The 20,617-nt window shown below is 42.4% G+C and overlaps 1 protein-coding gene across 4 annotated transcripts; it reads right to left on the bottom strand.

Moving 5' to 3' along the window:
* Positions 1 to 11,971: 11,971 nt before the first annotated feature.
* LOC106093352 (ubiquitin-conjugating enzyme E2 G2) lies at positions 11,972 to 20,149 on the bottom strand. 4 transcript variants are annotated; one of them, XM_059367633.1, is made up of 6 exons: positions 20,002 to 20,149; positions 19,654 to 19,953; positions 19,467 to 19,548; positions 19,222 to 19,340; positions 19,005 to 19,145; positions 11,972 to 12,444 (listed from the first exon to the last, which is right to left on the bottom strand). In XM_059367633.1, the coding sequence occupies exons 2-6, from the start codon at positions 19,694 to 19,696 to the stop codon at positions 12,326 to 12,328; spliced, it is 504 nt and encodes a 167-aa protein (XP_059223616.1). In that variant the 5' UTR covers positions 19,697 to 19,953; positions 20,002 to 20,149; the 3' UTR covers positions 11,972 to 12,325. The 4 variants fall into 4 exon arrangements, with proteins under 4 accessions (XP_059223616.1, XP_013115853.1, XP_013115854.1 ...); XM_013260399.2 differs by having other exon boundaries at positions 19,654 to 19,942; XM_013260400.2 differs by having other exon boundaries at positions 19,654 to 19,933.
* Between the last annotated feature and the right edge of the window lie 468 nt (positions 20,150 to 20,617).

The raw sequence follows: 20,617 nt of genomic DNA, 5'->3' as shown, positions 1-20,617 counted from the left end.
CTTTCTGTACAGATGCAGCTAGAGGTCTGAAATTTGGCATGTAGGTAAAACTTAGAAATATATGATGGGAAATATATTACATGGGAGCTATATTAGGTTATGGACTGATTTTTACAGTATTTGGCACAGTTGTTGGAAGTCGTAACAAAACACCGCTCGCAAAATTTAAGCCAAATCGGACAAAAATTGCGACTTTCAGGGGTTCAAGAAGTCAAATCGGGAAATCGGTTTATATGGGAGCTACATCTAAATCTGAACCGGCATGGCCCAATGGCTTTCCCCAACGTCCTACATCAATATTAAGTATATGTGCAAAATTTCAAGCGGCTAGCTTTACGTGTTTAAACGCTATCGTAATTTCGACAGACGGATGGACGGACATGGCTAGATCGACTCAGAAAGTCGAGACGATCAAGAATATATATGTACTATATGATGTCTTAGATGAATATTTCGAGGTGTTTCAAACGGAATAACTAAATTAATATACTCCCATCCTATGATGGTGGGTACAAAAATAAACTACAAAATATGGTCCGAAAATGCCTCCCCCAAAAATCACCAATTTTTTGCTCCTCCTCATCAAATCCCCAAGTCAATAATTTAACCCCCATTTTCAAAAATAATTTCCCAATCTAAGGAGAAATTATCAATGCTGGCAGCACTGTTTATTCGGTTGAGAGAGAGAAAGATATTTCACAGCACAACAGGGATGGAAAAAGCAAAATTCGAAGTGGTACTTAAAAGGTAGTTTTTGGGGCGAAAGAGCACAACTTACATAAAAAATACATCACCATACAAAAATCACCAATTTTTTGCTCCTTATCCTCATCAAATCCCCAAGTCCCTAAGTCAAAAAATTAGTCCCCATTTTCAAAAATAAATTGGCAATCTAAGGAGAAATCATTAATGCTGGCAACACTGTTTATTCGGTTGAGAGAGAGAGAGAGAGAAAGGTATTTCACTGCACAACAGGGATGGAAAAGTAAATATCGAAGTGGTACTTAAAAGGTATGACGATAACAATAGAGCAATACAATGCTACCCACGTTCCGACTGAAGCTATAGAGTTTGATACTCTACTGTTCCCAATCAACACCATCGCTCTCCGTTGAACCCGGTCAAGTAGTTCCAAGGATGATTGTGGAGCTCCTGCCCATATATGACAGTTATATTCCATCCTCGGCCTGATGTAGGTAGTATAGATATTGAGAAGATCAGAAGAGGTGAAATGACGCCAGAATTAGTCGTTGGGGATAGCAAATGAGCCACATTGGTTCAGATTTGGATATAGCTCCCATATAAACTGATGTTCCGATTCGACTTCTTGAGCCCTTGAAAGCCGCAAGTTTAGTGCGATTTGGCTGAAATTTGCCAACAACTGTGCCAAGTACGGTCCGAATCGGTCTATAAACTGATATAGCTCCCATATAAACCGATTTCCTGATTTGACTTCTTGAACCCCTGGAAGCCTCAATTTTCATACGATTTGGCAGAAATTTGGCACATAGTGTTCTATTATGACTCCCAACAACTGTGCCAAGTACGGTCCAAATCGGTCAATAACCTGATGTGGCCCCCATATAAACCGATCGCCCGATTTGACTTCTTGATCCCTACAAGTCGCAATTTTTATCCGATTTGGCTGAAATTTGATGTTTTGCGTCTCAACAACTATACCAAGGACGGTCCAAATCAGTCCATAACCAAATTTAGCTCCCATATTTTAGAATCCATGGTGGTGTGTTTCCAAGATTCGGCTTGGCCGAACTTAGCACTCTTTTACTTGTTTTTTTTTTATTTACTCGCCAGTATTCGAGCCCTGGCGTTCAGCGTCGAAGGCGGGCAAGCTAACCTCTGCACTACGTTGGCCTACAAAAGTAGATTCAAATAAAATCCGAACCGGTCAAAAACTTATATAGCTTCCATATAAACAGATCTCCTAATTTGCTTATTGAGCCTATAAGAGGGGCAATTCTTATCCTATTTGGATGGAATGACCACTACAATGGCTTTCAACATTTTGCCAAGTATGGCCTGAATCGGTCCATATCACCCGATCTCTCGATTTAACTTCTTGAGCACCTAAAGAAAACTATATTTATTAAAATTCATAAAAAATACATTAGAATTTTCTTTTGGGAAACTGGGTCGAAAAAGTACTACAGTATTAACTTTTCCATCCCTGCTGCACGAAGAAGAGAGAGTACGCTAGAGAATTTGAGGGAATGTGGTAAAACTGAAACCATATGGGCGTTTTCATACAAAATTATAACGAAATCAACTAGAAATAAGTAAAAGCGTGCCAATTTAGTTTTGGCTGAATCTTGTATGCACGGCTTCCCTTTATAGGCAGGAGCTAAATTAGGATAATAGGAAGTCATAACAAGAAATCCCCATGGATTTTGTATGCCCACCACCAAAGGATGCAAAATGTATATTTTGCTCATGAACATTCCACTAAGGCACAGGGGCAAACTTCTCACATATCAATGAGTGCAGTCCCATTCAGGTTTAAGCTCAATGATAAGGGGCCTCCTTTTTATAGCCGCGTTCGAACGGCGTGTCGCTGTGAGACACCTCTTTGGAGAGAAGTTTTACAGGGCATAGTACTTCACAAATGTTGCCAGCATTAGGAGGGGATAACCACAGTTGAAAATTTTTTCTGATGGTCTCACCAGGATTCGAACACAGTCGTTCAGCGTCATAGGCGGACATGCTTACCTCTGCATGTCCCCCACATGGGGGGCATATTAATCTAGTTATTCCGTTTGAAACACCTCGGAACATGTTGATCGTCTTGACATTCTAAGTTAATCTAGCCATGCCCCTTCGTCGGTCCCTCTGTCTGTGGAAATTACGACAGTGGTCGAACCAAATAAAATGAAGTTTTCCACAGAGACTTCTTATTGATGTAGGCCGTTGGAGATAACAAATGGAACATATCGGTTCAGATTTGCATATAGCCTCCATATAATGTGGTCCTTCGATTCGATTTCTTGAGCCCTGCAAGACGCAATTGTTATCCCATTAGGTTGAAACTTCGCATGTAGGTTTCCATTATGTTCTATAACCTTATATAGCAACCATATAAACTGATTTCCCGTTTTGGCATATTGAGACCCTCGAATCCGCAATTGTTTTCCGAGCTCCTAATTCGACATCTTGATCGATGGGAAGCCGCAATTGTTGTCAGACGTTGTTATACACACTTCTGAAAGGTAAGACCCCGAATAAGCTATGCAGAAGGGCCGAAAGAATCTTGGAGATGGCATACGTCTGTGCTAGACGTAGGGCGCAAACCTAGAGAAGACTGAGATCTGCATGTTTACGAGGGTGATGATGGTGGGCCAATTTGATGCGCCACGTTTTCTTGACGTATGTATTGTACTTTTTTAACAGACATGTGTCCACATATATGTATGTTTGATGAAATTAGAGCCCGCTTTCCAAAATCCATTTTTATATCCATCACAATAGGATGGGTGTATACTAACTTCGTCATTTCGTTTGTAACCCATCGAAATATTGGTCTAATCTTCTTATATATAAAAATCAATTTGTGTTTGTTTGTTTGTTTGTAAAAATAGGGTACTACATTTTGGGATATCTGAAGGGGGGCGGACCCTCCCCCTTACATTAATTTTCAGAAACGCCAGATCTCGGAGATGGGTGGTGCGATTTAAGCGAAATTTTTGTGCTCTCTTATAGTAGCCTATAAACAAAAATGTGGTATCCAAATTTCGGATGGGGTACCTAGGGGGAGGGGGCGCCCCACCCCCAAAACCTACCAAATATATATATACACCAATCACGACAATATGGGACTCAAATGAAAGGTATTTAAGATTAGAAAACGAATCTGATATCCAATTGTCGGACCAAGTGTTTGGGGAACCACCCCAACTCCCAAATCGGACATATTTACCGACCATGGCATTATTATACTCAAATGAAAGGTAATTGCGAGTAAAATTCGAATCTGATATCCAAATGTGGGACCAAGTTTCTGGGGGCCCCCCCTTCCCCAAAACACCCTCCAAACAGGACTTATTTACTGACCATGGCAATATGGGGCTCAAATGAAAGGTATTTAAGATTAGATAACGTATCTGATATCCAGTTGGCGGACCAAGTGTTTGGGGGACCACCCCAACCCCCAAAAAACACCCCAAAATCGGACAAATTTACGACCATAGCAATATGAGACTCAAATGAAAGGTTTTTGGAAATAAAGAACGAATCAGATATCAATATTCGGGAAGAGTATCTATGGGGCCACCCCACCCCAAAAACACCACCCAAATAGGAAATATTTGCTGACCAATGCAATATGAGGCTCAAAAAAGACGTTTTTTAGGAAAGAACACGTATCTGATATATTGGGTTGCCCAAAAAGTAATTGCGGATTTTTCATATAATCGGCGTTGACAAATTTTTTCACAGCTTGTGGCTCTGTAATTGCATTCTTTCTTCTGTCAGTTATCAGCTGTTACTTTTAGCTTGCTTTAGAAAAAAAGTGTAAAAAAAGTATATTTGATTGAAGTTCATTCTAAGTTTTATTAAAAATGCATTTACTTCCTTTTAAAAAATCCGCAATTACTTTTTGGGCAACCTATTTTAAATCTGTCTAAGCTGACATAGACGCTATTTAAACCCATCTCCCGATTAGACTTCTTGAGCCTCTAGAGGGCGTAGTTCCTATTGGATTTGTGCTAAGTATGGTTGAAATCGGTCGATAACCTGATATAGCTGGCATATAAACCGATCTTGGGTCTTGACTTCTTGAGCTTCTAGAGGGCGCAATTCTTATCCGATTAGGCCGAATTTTTGCATGAAGTGTTTTATTTTCCAACAACTTTGTCAAATATGGCCCAACGCCTTGGATGACTTGGCGCCATGGATGACATTCGTAACTTCGCCCACGGTAAATTGTGATGGCTGTCCATCGGCTCAGAGACCACGGATGCGGCGAATAGCTCTCCACCTTGCACTATCACTCTCGGGAGGCACAATAAATTGACAGTTGAACTACCTGGCGCATCTCTTCGGATCAGTCTCGGTGTTATTTCGCCAAAAGTGACTGAGGTCCTGTCATCCCATCTACCGGGGTTCGAGAGTGACTTAACAGTAGACCACAGCTTGCCTAATCCGGTGCCTAAGTTACATTGCTCCAAGTGTTCCAGCCACAAATTCCGCTTATGTTCGTTGACTACCCTTTTTATTTCCAGATTCAGTTCTCTGATTCTGGGGTTAGTGGGGTACCACTGCTTACGCCGGAAAATTGGGTGCCACATAGCACACTTAAGAATGGACTTATTGAGAGGCAAGTTCGATGAACATTTTATTTCACGTTCCGGACCGGTCAATTGGCCGCCTAGATCGTGCGATTTAAGGCCTTTAGACTATTTTTGCCCGACATAAAATCCTTCTCGACGAAACCATTCGTATGTTGCGAAATCAACTTTTTGATTTTTAGATTTGTTTTGTGTGTCTTTTTTTCAAATCATCCATAGATTCACTTCTAGAGGTAAAATTTAAAATTGTTTCCTTCTTTTTTATTAACTCGCGTATAGTTTGTTTGAGTGGGTGTGGCAGGGCAGTTAAACAGGTGACGTGCATCGTGCGTGTCCCGCGGTTACATTCGGGACATACATCTTGCACTTCGGCATCCATCCTTGCTTTGTAAGAGTTGAGGCGGCTGCATCTGCCGGAACGTAATTGAGCCAGAACTGATACAATGGGAGGCGGTCCTTCTCTAAGGACTACATTCAGCCGTTAGCCATAAGATGATGATTTGGATGGTCTCTGCGATAACAGCCCAAAAGGTATTGCTTAGACAGCATGTAGTTATGTCTTCGCACTGGTAGGATCTTTGTGTCCTGATGGAGGTGGTCCACATGAGAACTGAGGAGACAGCCATCGCAGACAACACTGGCACTGCATAACTTACCACAGACCGGCCAATTGCTTTGTACGTGGTCAACAAGGTTCTGTTCGGTTTGCCAGAACCGCCTTCATCATCGGTCGGTGTCGGTGAGGTGTAACCGGTGCATGGAGTGGGTACATTTCCGATCTTGCTCTGGCCTCACTTCACCACGGGAGTATAGTCATACTGCCTATGTCGCAAGGTGCTGTGCGAACATAGCCAGCAATGGGTCACAAGCGTCATCGTCGGACTATGTGACCCCCCGACCTCTCCCGTAAGGCAATTTACGCAACGGCAGCATCCCAGCCCAAATATTACCAGGCCAGTGCCGGGAGGTGTATCGTTTTTGCAGTTAAACTGCCACGGACTTTGTGGCAAGATCGATGAGATTGTGGACTTTATGAGTCGGAAGAGCATATTGGTCGCAGCGATCCAGGAGACAAAGATGACCAACACCTGCAGCTTACACAGTTGTCACGGTTACAATGTGCTACGTAAGGATCGTTCAAGGAATGGAGATGGGGGATTGGCCTTCGTGATACACCATTTCGTGTAATATAAACCCAACTCCCCTGCGCCTAACGCTAGTGACCCCTACATGGAGTGCATAGGGATAGCAGTCAGGTCCGGTATTGTCGAGATAGAGCTATACAACGTGTACCTACCGCCGGTTGGTAGCTGTGCCCCGATTATTGGCCAGCCTTACAACCCCGAAATAAGTGGGTTGCTATCTGGCCATAATCGTCTGGTTCTAGGGGACTTTAATGCGCATCACACGTCATGGCATGGCAGATTGAAAGCTCCACGTTTTGCACGGTGAATGAGGTAGACGTTCAACCTATCGCAGATGTCAACAATGGGTGGGGGGCTGAAGCCATGATCGTACAATCGTCCGCATATGATACGATCTCTCTGCCCTCAGGAGGGGTGGAATGGAGGATAGGTAGAGGTTAAACAGTGTCGGAGATATAACCCCATCTTGGGGAACTCCCCGTTTCACTCTACGGTGCTAAATTCCACAATTATCTGTATGGCGACCATACAGATAATTCACGACCCCGCGTTTCAGGCCTGGAGGAACGTGTTGGCGATGTCCTCAAATAATTTGGCATGGTTGACCGTGTCGAATGAAATAAAACGTCCTATCACATGGCCTGGGCTGATTGAAGCCACGGCAAATGTCTGCGGTGATGGCATGCAAAGTTGTTGTTTTGCTATGCAGTCTTCGAAATCCATGTTGATGCTCGGCGAATGGAAATTCTCCTACGAGGCTCGGGAGGAGTAATGGCTCAACCTTTGCTACTGGTGAGAGAAGGTCACTCTGCCAATTTTCCAGACATCGGGAACTATAAGAGGTCGCTGATTCTGGGGTTAGTGGGGTCCATACAACGAATCCCATCACGCTCGTTCGCGAATACCACTGCCTGTGCCGGGAAATTGGGCCGCACTTGGGGTATTCGACCGGCTGGTTTAGAGCGAGCGGCTGCTGTGTTAAAGATGTCTCGGAATTTCCTCTAGGCCACTAGCACATCCGAGGGGGTTGGCAGTTCGCTGAAGCGGCGATTGGTATACTTTCTGAAGCCAGCCCAATCGGCCTTCTTCTGATCGATAAACGTCCGGCGCTCAAAAGTTATGAAGTCGGGTGGTCGGTCGATGGTGAGAATTATGGGTAGGTGGTCTGACCTCAAAGAGATGACGGGTTGCCAGGATACGTCACTCAGGAGATCAGGGGATACAATGGAAATATTTAGTCCTAGTGGGGATATTATGTCGGGGTTGTAAGCTTGTCCTTTAATTGGAATACAGCTACCAACCGGCGGCATGTACACGTTGTATAGCTCTAACTCGACAGTACCGGACCTGACGGCTATCCCCATGCACTCCATGTAGGGGTCCATAGCGCCAGGCGCAGGCGAGATGGGTCTATATTGCACGGAATGGTGTATCACGAAGGCCAATCTCCCACCTCAATTCCTTGAGCGATCCTTACGTAGCACATTGTATCCGTGACAACTGTGCATGCTGGAGGTATGGGCCAGCTTTGTCTCTTGGATCTCTGCGACCAATATATTTTTCCTCATAAAATCATAAAAAAAATCCACAATCTCATCGATCTTGCCAAGGAGACCGTTGCAATTCAATTACAAAAATGATACACTGACCTGGCAATATAGTGATTGGAATGCTGCTGCTGCGTATACTGACGCACGGGAGAGGTCGTGGGCGTCACATAGTCCAACGACGACGACGCTTGTGACCCACTGTTGGCTATATTCGCACAGTACCTTGCGACATATCCAGTATGACTATACTACCGTAGTGATGAAAGGCCAGAGCAAAATCGGAACCACTCCATACACCGGTTACACCTCACCGACACCCATCGATTATCAAGGCGGTTCTGGCAACCCGAACAGAACCAGGATCCGGGGTTCTTTTCAATCCCCACACGGACTAGAAGCTTGCAGAGAAGGCACCCCGGGTTGTGCCTCTCCCATGACGAAAAAAAGACGAACACGTACACTGAGGCGGCAGCCCGTGCCAATGAAGGCATCCATCGGGTCAATCCGGTACGTACAACCGTCTGCCATGGGATTGTTCAGTTATTGTGGCAAATTTCAGCGAAATCGGTTAAAAAATTTGCTTTTAATGGGTCCAAGAACATAAATCGGAAATCGGTATATACGACAGCTATATCCAAATATAGTCCTATCTGAACCATATTCGCTAAGATTGGCGGCCATTTTAGTAAGATATAGTCCAAAACAAACCATCTTGGCAATTTTCCTGATTAGGTACAAAAAAAAAGAGTCTGTACAAAGTTCCATCACAATATCTGTATTTTTAATGACTCTAGCGTGATTTCAGCAGTCAAACAGAAAGATACACGGACAGACGGACATGATCAGATCATCTTGGATTTTTATGACAACGGCCCGGGACGGAATAGCTGTGAGCACCACACAGTCTGACAACATTGAGTGGCAATCTGTGTGGGGTTCACTGCTGTCTCGTGAAGCGGATAGTGGAATGCTCCATATGGAGTAGTTGCAACGGCAGCCGCGGACAATCAGCGGTATTGAATGGAGAGTCCTAGTGAGAAGCCGGGCGGCACCGGCTCTTGCACAAATACTGAGTGCCTGTGATGGTCTATATGACAAGGCGAGTTATTGGCGTCTTTATATAACCAATAGCCGCAGGCCACCGTAGTGCAGAGGTTAGCATGTCCACCTATGACGCTGAACACCTGGGTTCGAATCCTAGGGTTCGAGTTAAATAAAAGGTACAGCGGTGGTTTTCCCCTTCTAATGCTGGCAACATTTGTGAGATACTACCCTAAGTAAAACTTCTCTCCAAAGAGGTGTCGCACTGCGGCACACCGTTCGGACTCGGCTATAAAAAGGAGGCCCCTTATCATTGAGCTTCAAAAATCTTTAATCGGACAACACTTATTGATATGTGAGAAATTTGCCTCTGTTCTTTAATGAAACGTTCATGGGCAAATTTGCATTTGCATATAACCAAAGGCCATCATGTTCCCGCGGCGATCGGTCCTTTGGACCGGAACGAACTTGCTCACCTGCAGGAGCTTGACGAGGATTGCCACCTCAACATAATTCATGCAGACACGATAGCAAATGCAGTAAATAGTTACCGGGTGAATACAGTCCTTGCAGAATGACCGCCTCCCATTGCACCTGAAGAAATTGACCTCCCCGGCACACCAGAGTAGTTCTGGCTCAATTACGTTCCGTCAGATGCAGCCACTTCAACTACTACAGGGCAAGGATTGATGCAGGATGTGACCAGGGACCACATGCCACTCTCACCTGTTTAACTGCCCAGCCAGACTCACTCGTCTCAGACCCGGATCCCTCTGGACGCACCCCATCTAAGCCGCAGAGTTTCTGGAGGACACTCAACAGAATCAAGAAGACGAATAATAGAACACAACAAACTGCTACAACAACATTAATGAAGGTTAGTTTGTTGGTGGAGGGAAAATGTTCTATTGGGTTGCCCAAAAAGTAATTGTCGGTAATATAGTAGTAATATAGTCGGCGTTGACAAATTTTTTCAACGGCTTGTGACTCTGTAATTGCATTATTTCTTCTGTCAGTTATCAGCTGTTACTTTTAGCTTGCTTTAGAAAAAAAGTGCGCGAAATTTTGTTTACATTTGTTTGTTTGGGTACCACATGTATTGAAAGAAATTCATTTAACAAACCGAATCAACGCTTGTGCACCTATATGCACCTTAAACGCAATGAATTCGATCCGTTTTTAAAACGAATCATAACTGGAGATGAAAAATGGATTGTTTACAACAACGTTAGTCGAAAACGATCATGGTCCAAGCATGGCGAACCAGCTCAAACCACTTCAAAGGCTGATATCCACCAAAAGAAGGTTATGCTGTGTCTGTTTGGTGGGATTGGAAGGGTGTGGTATATTTTGAGCTGCTTCCAAGGAACCAAACGATTAATTCGGATGTTTACTGTCAACAATTGGACAAATTGAATACAGCCATCAAGGAGAAGCGACCAGAATTGGTCAATCGTAAAGGTGCCATACTCCACCAGGACAACGCTAGACCGCACACATCTTTGGTCACTCGCCAAAAACTGAGTGAGCTTGGCTGGGAACTTTTGATGCATCCACCATATAGCCCTGACCTTGCACCATCAGAATACCATTTATTTCGATCTTTGCAGAACTCCTTAAATGGTAAAACTTTCGGCAACGATGAGGCTATAAAATCGCACTTGGTTCAGTTTTTTGCAGATAAAGGCCAGAAGTTCTATGAGCGTGGAATACTAAATTTGCCAGGAAGATGGCAAAAGGTTATCGAACAAAATGGCAATTATATATTTGATTAAAGTTCATTCTAAGTTTTATTAAAAATGCATTTACTTTCTTTTAAAAAATCCGCAATTACTTTTTAGGCAACCAATACAATAATGTTGTTCGCTGTCTAGTCAGTAATATTGCCGAATACGCACTATATACCTAAAATGAAAGGATAACAAGTTATCCGTTAGCCGAATATTTAGAAAAATATCTCGAAGGGAGAAACCTTCCCCCCTCTTGTTTGGTTGCTTTTCGAAGCAATCTTTCAAAACGCCGATACAGGTGTTTTCTCTTTTTGCCTCTTCTTTCCATAACCTGTGCAGTTTTTCTCGGTATTATTGAAAAAGTTGAATTTTGTTCCACAGTGTAATCCAAATCAGTTTCTTGTGGTTTGATACGTAGGTGGATAAATCCTACTTTATCTGCTTACTTGTTTGCTTTACGTTTAATAGTGAAACTTACACCCATTTCGAAATTTATATCAAATTTAAGGAAATCAACTTTTTTCAAAACCTTTATGAAGGAAAACTTGAAAATATTAGGCGTTTTCTTCAACAGTAACCCGACAACTAAAATGGGGAACTATTTACCGTTCAAAATAGAGCGTTATTGAAACATTAAGAACCAAATATGAATACAATACTGGCAGGTGTTTTAGCATTAAATTGAAAAATTTTGTTAACTTTTAGATCTGCTGCTAATTAAATGAAAATACCATCAAAGAAACAGACTGAAAAGAGTAAACAAATACATTGAAATAATCAGAAATGGGGGGGGGGAGGGGATGGAGTTTGTTTGAAAAACAAAATTCATATAAAAATGATTTATCTAATAATAAAAACAACAAACCAATTTTATAGAGATGTGGATAAATTGGGCATCACCATAATCTTTGGCATACAATTGCACATTCACACATAGAGCCGGCCAAGAATTTTAGATCGCGCATTTATTATTATTATTATTATTACCTGCTAAAATCCACAATAAGGTCGCACGTTTTAAATCGTATCAACCAGATGGGTGTTTATAATAAAAATAGCCATTATTAGTATGTACGTAGAGAGAGTCTTGTGTGGTAGCTGGCTAAACATTTCATGAACCTCCAAAACAAATTCAAATTGCCTTTGGCCTTTTTCTTTTTCCAATTCAAATCATTATATTTCTTAAAATCTATGACAGATTAATCACGTATTTGAGAAATCATATTTTCTTTTGTTTTATTCATTTTTTTTGTGTTTTGTTTTTTGTAATCAAATTTATGTTTACTGTGAAATCCTTTTGGTGTTTGGGAACACAAAATTATCGTTTAGATTAGTATTACAGATTTTGTTTTGTTTTTAACTAAAGTTTCTATTTTTTTTTTTTTGTTACAATGGTGATTTTATCATTTAAAGGTCTGTAGCTGATACAAACCTACGTACATTTCTATTACTATATATTTTTTTTTAGTTTTTTTTTTGTATATATAAATCAATGATGTTTCTCTAGTTACATTTTGTTTTAAATCGTTTTGCATATTTCTAAAATTTTGTGGTATGTTTATTTATGAGGGCAAACCCAGGGTTTTACGCACCAAACGTTTGGCGATTTTATTAAACTCCTCACGTTTTTCGCGCCACATTATAGCCGCATCAACATTGGCTCCAGACTCATCGTTGGGTTCTGCAAAAAAATTGGCAAATGGGTGGAAAAATTAGTTTGGTTAAGTTTAAACGAGTTTATGCACTGAACCATATCAACTACCAATTACACTATGCTAATAAAGAATATTATTTATAGAAATTTTTAAATAATTATATTAAACTAGCTGACCCGGGCCCGCTCCGCTGAGCCTTCTTTTACTTTATATGGAACAAAAGTTTCCTTGGAATATTTATTTCCGACAATTAAAGATCTTTTAGTGAAATACCATGCAAACTTGACTAACAGTTTACAAATATAAGTGCCTTTATCTGAATCCCACATGATCTTTATTGGTCTCCGAATTTATGTTTGGAAGTAAGGTGTACTCCATTCTTAAAATACTTCATTTCATGCCGATATTCTCATGATGTCTGATTTAGTGGTGTTTTCGGGGGAGAGGTAGTCCCCCAGGCACTTGGCCCTGAAAAAATATCAGCATCGTGCTCTTCTCGCAACTTTAACCCCATATTGCTATTGGCTTAAGAGGAGTTTACAGGATGAGGCATCCCCCAAACACATGGCTCCAAAATAGGATATCAAATTCGTTTTCTAATCTCAAATACCTTTCATTTGAGCCACATATTAGCATGATCGAAAAATTTTTTCCCTATGGGGGGTGGTTTGGGAAAGGGTGATGCCCTAAGAACATGGTCCTACATTTGGATATCAAATTCGTATTCTACTTCCAAATACCTTTATTTGAGCCCCATATTGCGATGGTCAGTAAAAAATTGCTGTTTGTGGGATATTTTGGGAAAGGGGTAGACCCCCAGAAAATTGGTGCCGAAAATAGGTATCAATTCTTGTTCTACCCCCCAATTCCTTTCATTTAAGTTCCACATTGACATGGCCGGTAAATATGCCCGATTTAGGGGTGTTTTTGGGGCTTGGGGTGGTCCCCCAAACACTAAGCCCGGAAAATATATTAGCAACATGCTCTATTCTCATATATCTATATATCATTTATTTGAACCCCATATTGCCATTGCCCTCAAAATTGGATATCAAATTCGTTTTCTAATCTCATTTAAACTCCTTGGTGCAAAAGTCAGCAAATATGTCCGGTTTGGGGTATTGGCCCTAAAAACTATGAGTATTTAGTTCCACTATCTTTAAGACCCAAATTGTCTTGGTGAGCAAATATGTCCTATTTGGGAGTTGTTATGGTGGTGGGACGTCCGCTAGACAAATGACACCTAATGTTGATATCAGATACGTGGTCTACTCCCACATACCTTTAATTTGAGCCCCAGATTTCCATAGTCGGCAAACATGACCGGCTTGGGGGTTGTTTTGTGGGATGGGCGGTCACTCAGTGAGTTGGCTTTGAAAATATATATCGGATTCGTGTTCCACTTTAAAAACCCTCTTATTTGAGCCTCATATTGCAATAGTCAGAAAATACTTACTATTTGGTTGGTGTTGTAGGGTGGCCCCACATAAACTTTTCCAGAATATTGATATCAGATTCGTGCTTAACTCCCAAAGACCTTTCATTTGAGCCCCATATTGCAATGGTCGTAAATTTGTGCCCTTTGGGGATGTTTTTGGGTAGAGACGGCTCCCCAAACACTTGGTCCCATATTTGGATATCAAATTCGTATTCTACATTCAAATACCTTTTATTTAAGCCCCATATTGCCATTGTCAGCATATAAGTCCTGTTTGGGGAAAGCGGTGGACCCCCAGAAACGTGGTCCGACATTTGGATATCACATTCGTATTCTACTCGCAAATACCTTTCATTTGAGTCCCATATTGCCATGGTCGGGAAATATGTCCGATTTAGGGGTGTTTTGGGGCTAGGGGTGGTCCCCCTAGCACTTGGTCCGACAATTGGATATCAGATACGTTTTCTTATCATAAATACCTTTCATTTGAGTCCCATATTGTCGTGATTGGTCTAAATATATGTTTGGTAGGTCTTAGGGTGGGACGGTCCCCCTAGGTACCCCATCCGAAATTTGGATACCAAATTTTTATTTTTAGGGTACTTAATGAGAGCACACAAAATGAAGGGAGAAAGGGTAAGGGAGAAACTCAGAAAGTACTTCGACAGCAGCAGTTTGTGAAGAATCTAAGGATAAATCGTCCACACCGCAAGTGCCTAGTGTCCTCGTCAAATATCTGAGAGTGACTGTCTCGGAGAGAATGGGTTTCCTGGTCCATTTGGATCGGGTGAAGGAGAAGATGACTGGAGTAGCCGGTATGGTTAAGCGTGTTCTGAGAAGCGATTGGGGTCTTAGTCGTCGCGCTGTTCGATCCATATATGGTGGTCTAATTGTTGCTTGCGCAACTTATGGAGCGCCTGTATGGCACGGAATTGCTGCGATTGTCTTAGGACGAAAGAAGATCCTCTCTTGTCAGAGGGTGGCAATGCTGACTTGCTTTCCTATGTGCAGGACTGTTTCGACAGACGCACTACAGGTATTGCTTGGCGCGCCCCGCTTGATTTACTCGTGAGTTACATGGCCGTTCTGTATAGTCTGAAAAAGGGAATTCCATTAGTGTGTGAGGATTGGCTCACCGCTTCAGAGCTTGCAGATGGGAATATTAGGCGGCTCAAGACACTCCTTTTGGAGCGTCTTGTTGATAGGTGGAGGACTAGATGGACGAACAGTGACAATGGTCGGGTGACTTACGAATTTATTCGTGACGCGACGTTCGTACGAGACCGCCCGGACTTTGGCTTCGGCCTAAGTGTGAGCTTCATTCTGACGGGACTTGGTTCCTTTAATGCATTTTTGCATCAGAGGAACTTGTCCGCGACTGATTTGTGCGACTGCGGGATACCTAAGGACTGGAGGCATGTACTGACAGAATGCCCGTACTATGCAGACATTAGAGATTTAGGCGCGATGGGGATTAGCGAGGCAGTGTGGGATTTCAGTAGGGCCCTTGAAGACGAGACTACTGTTGCTAGGCTGGCCACCTTTTCCCGGGAAGTATTTCTTAGGAGGCGGACTAGACTTAGTGGAGGCATGAATACACGCTAGTTATCCATAACGAGGCGATGCTGTGCTGGCGCGACTGTGTGATTTGGTGCTGCGCATGACATGGCCTGGCACCTGCCTTGCCCATGTTGATGCAGCGGTGTTTGCCCATTGTTGGTTCCCTTAGCTGTTGTGGTTGTGTTCGGTCACCCGTGAGGGTGGCCGCGTTGATTGTAAAGTCCCATGTTGATGCTGATATATGTGGCGTAGCCCGTGAGAGCTGCCGTGTCCTGTTTGTGTATATCGTCTCGTTGTATGTTTGATGCATTCTTTTGTATGCTGGCTTGAGGTCGGCTTAGGCCGATTTTTTCTCATTCAGGTGACCAGCCCGGAACTGTTTGGGGTTCAACTGGTAGTAGTCTTTTAAGGCTACAAAGTCTGACCAGAGACTTTAATCTGGTACCACGGGTGTCAGGAGCCCCTGGAACTTTGGTTCCAGCCTGACAATGGTGAGGCAACGTGGTAGCTGTGGTTTGTACCCAAATCGCGGGTAGAGCATAAGCTCGGCGTGGAGTTGCGTTTTCAACCGGGTGCCGTGACCCATAGATCGGAAGGAGTTTTAGGTAGTGCTCCGCTCCTAACCAAGGAGGTGAACACGTCCAAATACGTGGGATCAAATTGGTACTCATGTGTGGGTTACCACATGTGGGGGCGTTGGTAGACGCATTGTATTCACCCTTGGGCCTCGCAGGTTTGGGCCGGGATGGCAGGTATCTGCGTAACAATCGACATTCGGGTCCTGATGAAGAGTGGTTCCACAGTTTTCTCGCCTGCCCCTGGATGCGTACGGAAGCTCAGCATGACAAGTTCTAACGAATCTTGTGAGGAAGAACTTCTGGTGGAGTCAGAAGACGAAGCTAACACAACAGTGGTGGAAATTCTGAATTCTGACTATAGTCCGGTTTTTACAGCCGCCTCAATTCATACAGAGCCAGGATTGATGCCAACGTGCAGAATGTATGTCCCGATTATGACCAGGGACCACATGACACACATCACCTGTTTAACTGCCCAGCCAGCCCCACTCGTCTCAGACCCAGATACCTCTGGACGCACCCAATCTTGAATCTGGACATTCAACAGAATCAAGCAGACGAAAAATAGAGCACGAAACACTGCTATAACAACAACCACAACAACGAATCCCATGGCAGCCGGTTGTACGTACCGGATTGACCCGATGGAATCGTTCATCGGCAAGGACTGCCGCCTCGGTGTACAACACATTGTAGCAACAACAAATACCAGGGCGGCAAAACGTGTCTCCTGGAAGCGAACAGGTCGATAGCGTTAATGACGCCACTAAAATAAAAAAGTTTCTCTCAAAAACCCATGTCCAAACTGAAACTTTTTTAGACGACATGGGAATGAGAGTAGAGACAACGGAGGACATGTTGCGAACAGGTCGATAGCGTTAATGACGCCACTAAAATAAAAAAGTTTCTCTCAAAAACCCACGTCCAAACTGAAACTTTTTTAGACGACATGGGAATGAGAGCAGAGACAACGGAGGACATGTTGACGCCATTTCCACAACATACGACGGGAATAATGACGTTGATCGAAGGTTTATAACTACAGAATTTATGTCGAAGAAATCCTTGAGGAGCTTCAAACCATTTAAGTCAATTTGAAATATTTCAAATATGCCCATGAACATTTCATTAAGGAACAGGGGCATATTCTCATATATCAATGAGTGATGCCCGATTCAAGCCGAGTCCGAACGGCGTGCCGCAGTACGACACCTCTTTTGGGGAGAAATTTTTACATGGCATAGTACCTCACAAATGTCGCCAGCAAAAGGAGGGGATAACCACCGCTGAAAATTTTTTTAAGAAGTTCTTGTTAGTGTACAACACACTGCTACAACAACAACCACACAGACGAATGGATGAAACACAACACACTGCTACAACAACAACAACTAAAGGTGATCCCGGCACCCCTCCGAACTGCGACGGGCTGTCTCCTCAGTTCTCATGTGGACCACCTCCATCAGGAGACAAAGATCCTACCAGTGCGAAGACATAACTACATGCTGTCCAATCAATCCCTTTTGGGCTGTTATCGCAGAAACCATCCAAATCATCATCTTGTGGATAGATATCTATCGCCCAGAAGCCTTAAGTTAGGCGTGAGGTTCAGCGCTACAAGAGAGAATCTCTAGATCAAGCGGCATATCAAGCGGGCCTAAACAACATTCATGCAGACACGGTAGCAGATGCGGTAATTAGCTACCGGCAGATGCAGCCGCCTCAATTCCCACAGAGCTAGGATTGATGCCGACGTGCAAGATGTATGTCCCGATTGTAACCAGGGACCGCACGATACACGTCACCTGTTTAACTGCCCGACCAGACCCACTCGACTCAGACCCAGATCCCTGTGGACAGACCCCATCTTAGTCGCAGAGTTCCTGGGTCTTGACACTCAACAGAATCAAACAGACGAAAGATAGAACACAATAAACTGCTACAACAACATGCGCACCACATGGGTTGGAACTCTGAGCTCCGATTTGTGTCATATACATCGTCATCACGAGAATCTATGCGTTCACACGCTGCGAATAGTTGAGTTACTCGTATACGGAGTAGCTGCAATTGCAATCGCGAACAATCACGATCTCATGCGTAAATACCCAGTTCTAATGATGCTCGATATGACAAGGTGAGTTATTGGCGCCTTTAAATAACCAATGGCCATCCTGTTCCCGCGGCGATCGGTCCATTGGACCGGAACAAGCTTGCTGACCTATGGAGCTTGACCAGGATTGCTACCTCCACATAGATATGTGGTTATAACAATAATTACAAAAGGTGATGCCTCCCATGCCATCCTACTGTGCTGGTATTAAATTTTCATTGATTTGTTGTTGTTGTAGCGGTGTGTTGCACACTGAGGCAACCGGCTGCCATGGGATTACACATTGATTTGTATTTTGGTGAAGCTTTGATTTTCCATTTTTAACGGCATTTTCCAATGAAATTTCCTTGTACACAACGTAAGCCAGAAAACCCAAAAAGTGGGCATGTTTTAAACTATGGGTTCTGTGCACGAAATTTTAGTCTACATCAAACTGTTTTAAAGCAATTGAATTGCTGCATAAACAGAACAAAGACTGATCAGATTTGCAGTTTAGGTAATAAACGAAACCGGTTTCAGACACCACATGCATGAGTCAAAATTAATTCTCATTCCGGTTTTTGAATAATTTTCTAGAACAATGGATTTTAATTTTAGTCCACTTTTGACCTACACAAGCAAAGCTTAAATGGAGAATTAAAATAAGCCGATATATAATAAAAGTGTAGATATAAAATAAAATCAAGGCAAACCAATTAGAGCATGTGTTTAGAGGCTAAAAATAGGTCCTAATTTTCACGTTAAACATTTTTAGTCGCATAAATTGTCAGTTTGCAGGAGTGAGTAGTAAAAGAAATGGTACCCCTGCCCATTTGCTACAAACTGTGAATAATTGCAACATAACTTGCGTACAGAAAATCGGTACTGCATCAATAGTTTCCCTAATTTTTCACATACCAGCTAACATTGATACGACACTGAGTAATATCTTCTCCACACTTTGCACAGGACTCCAGCGTTCGGCGGATGATTCATAGCCCATGGGATCATCGCCGGGGGCATGTAATATTGATATGCAAACACGTCCATCAGCAAAAACTATAAATAAACACACACACACACACATCCTTATATGAAATATATGACAAGCATGGATATAAAGCACACATCTTACTATTCGGATGAAACATTTCACAGGTGAATTTCATTTTTGGCGGACTAAGCGGGTAGTCGGGTGGGAATACTAAACGGGCTGGGAAGACGCCACCCTCGAAGCATGTGCCCTCGGGACCACTGCAAGAAACAACAAAAAGAACAGAAAATTTCATCTTTGGTTTAGCCCTCCAAGTAGTAGATACGAATTGAAAACCTCTTAAACATATGCCTGTCTCGATAAGGTATGACAAAAGATTAACTTACGCTATCAACGCTTCCCATTCAAAGAAGTTATCTTCGCTTACTGGCCCTGCCACTATGCCATCTGGTGGGTCCAAAGTCAGTTCTAAAACGATTTGAAAAAAACATTTTACGCATCAATGCAACAATGGGGGTAACCTAATAACACAAAGATTGGCCAGCTTGACTTTGCTTTCTTTTTTTCTCTTACGTTTGCATTCTGCCATAAGTCTTCTAAGTGCTGAACCTGCCATGTTTATGTTTCTGTGGGTTGACTCTCTATCCTTTCGGTCACCACTTGTTATTTTCCTTGCACTTTCTCTACTTTTGCGGGAAATTTACAATTTTACATTTGCTTCAGCTGGCTGCTTGCTCTGTTGTTTCTTTTCGTTGTTACGTCGTTATTGTTCCTTATTTATGGTATGAGACGTCTCTACGATTAAGTAGCTGCGCTGCTGCAGCGACCGTGTGAGATGTGATGTGTGTGCCTGCTGACGAGACTTTTGTTTACCTTCCCACAAAAACATTTGGTTTAATTTTTTTTCCAACTTTAACTCACTCTGCTTTAATTTTGATGTGTTGTGCTGATATTGGTAATTTTTATTTAATTTTGCTTTGTATTTTTTACGATAATGGAGAATGTTCTGGGGAAAATAAATTTTTCTTTCTTCAAGTATAGGGGCAAAAACAGATCTAAATAAAAACGTCACACTACATACAAAGAAAAAACGATGACAAACTGTCAAAAGGGGGTCATGGTGAGAGCGAATAAGAAATAAAGAAATGACAGCTTAACAGGGTGTCTCAGTGATGTTTTATTGCTAATGGCTGGGTTGGCTACGCTATTCGTATGCCGTTGGAAGTATAAATTTACTCATAAAATTATACCTTATAATAAAACAATTCTGTGGGATTTTCAGGTCTTTTTGATAAAGTATATTTAAATTATTTTAAATAAATATTTATATTAAATTTATATAAATTTGCTTTGTTGTAACGGCTAATAATTGGCAACTCATTTCATCTATGCAAATCGAATATGAGCTCAAATTTTCAGTTGCATGGAGAGTTTAGGGAAATGACAAGGGAAATCATACCTAGAAGTAATAGGGAGTTTTTAAAAACTGTAAATTCAACGCAATTTTTGCAAAAAAGTAAAAACAAAAAAAAATGAA

Source organism: Stomoxys calcitrans, chromosome 4 (assembly GCF_963082655.1).
Source record: "Stomoxys calcitrans chromosome 4, idStoCalc2.1, whole genome shotgun sequence".
Classification (NCBI taxonomy): domain Eukaryota; kingdom Metazoa; phylum Arthropoda; class Insecta; order Diptera; family Muscidae; genus Stomoxys; species Stomoxys calcitrans.
This window is presented reverse-complemented; position numbering and strand designations above follow the sequence as displayed.

Coding starts and splice junctions, on each gene's coding strand:
- LOC106093352 (XM_059367633.1), bottom strand. CDS start 19,696: ATGGCAGGTTCAGCACTTAGAAGACTTATGGCAGAATGCAAAC. Junction 19,146..19,221: donor TGAAATGTTTCATCCGAATA/GTAAGATGTGTG, acceptor GTTTATTTATAG/TTTTTGCTGATGGACGTGTT. Junction 12,445..19,004: donor TGTCGTATCAATGTTAGCTG/GTATGTGAAAAA, acceptor ATTTTTTTGCAG/AACCCAACGATGAGTCTGGA.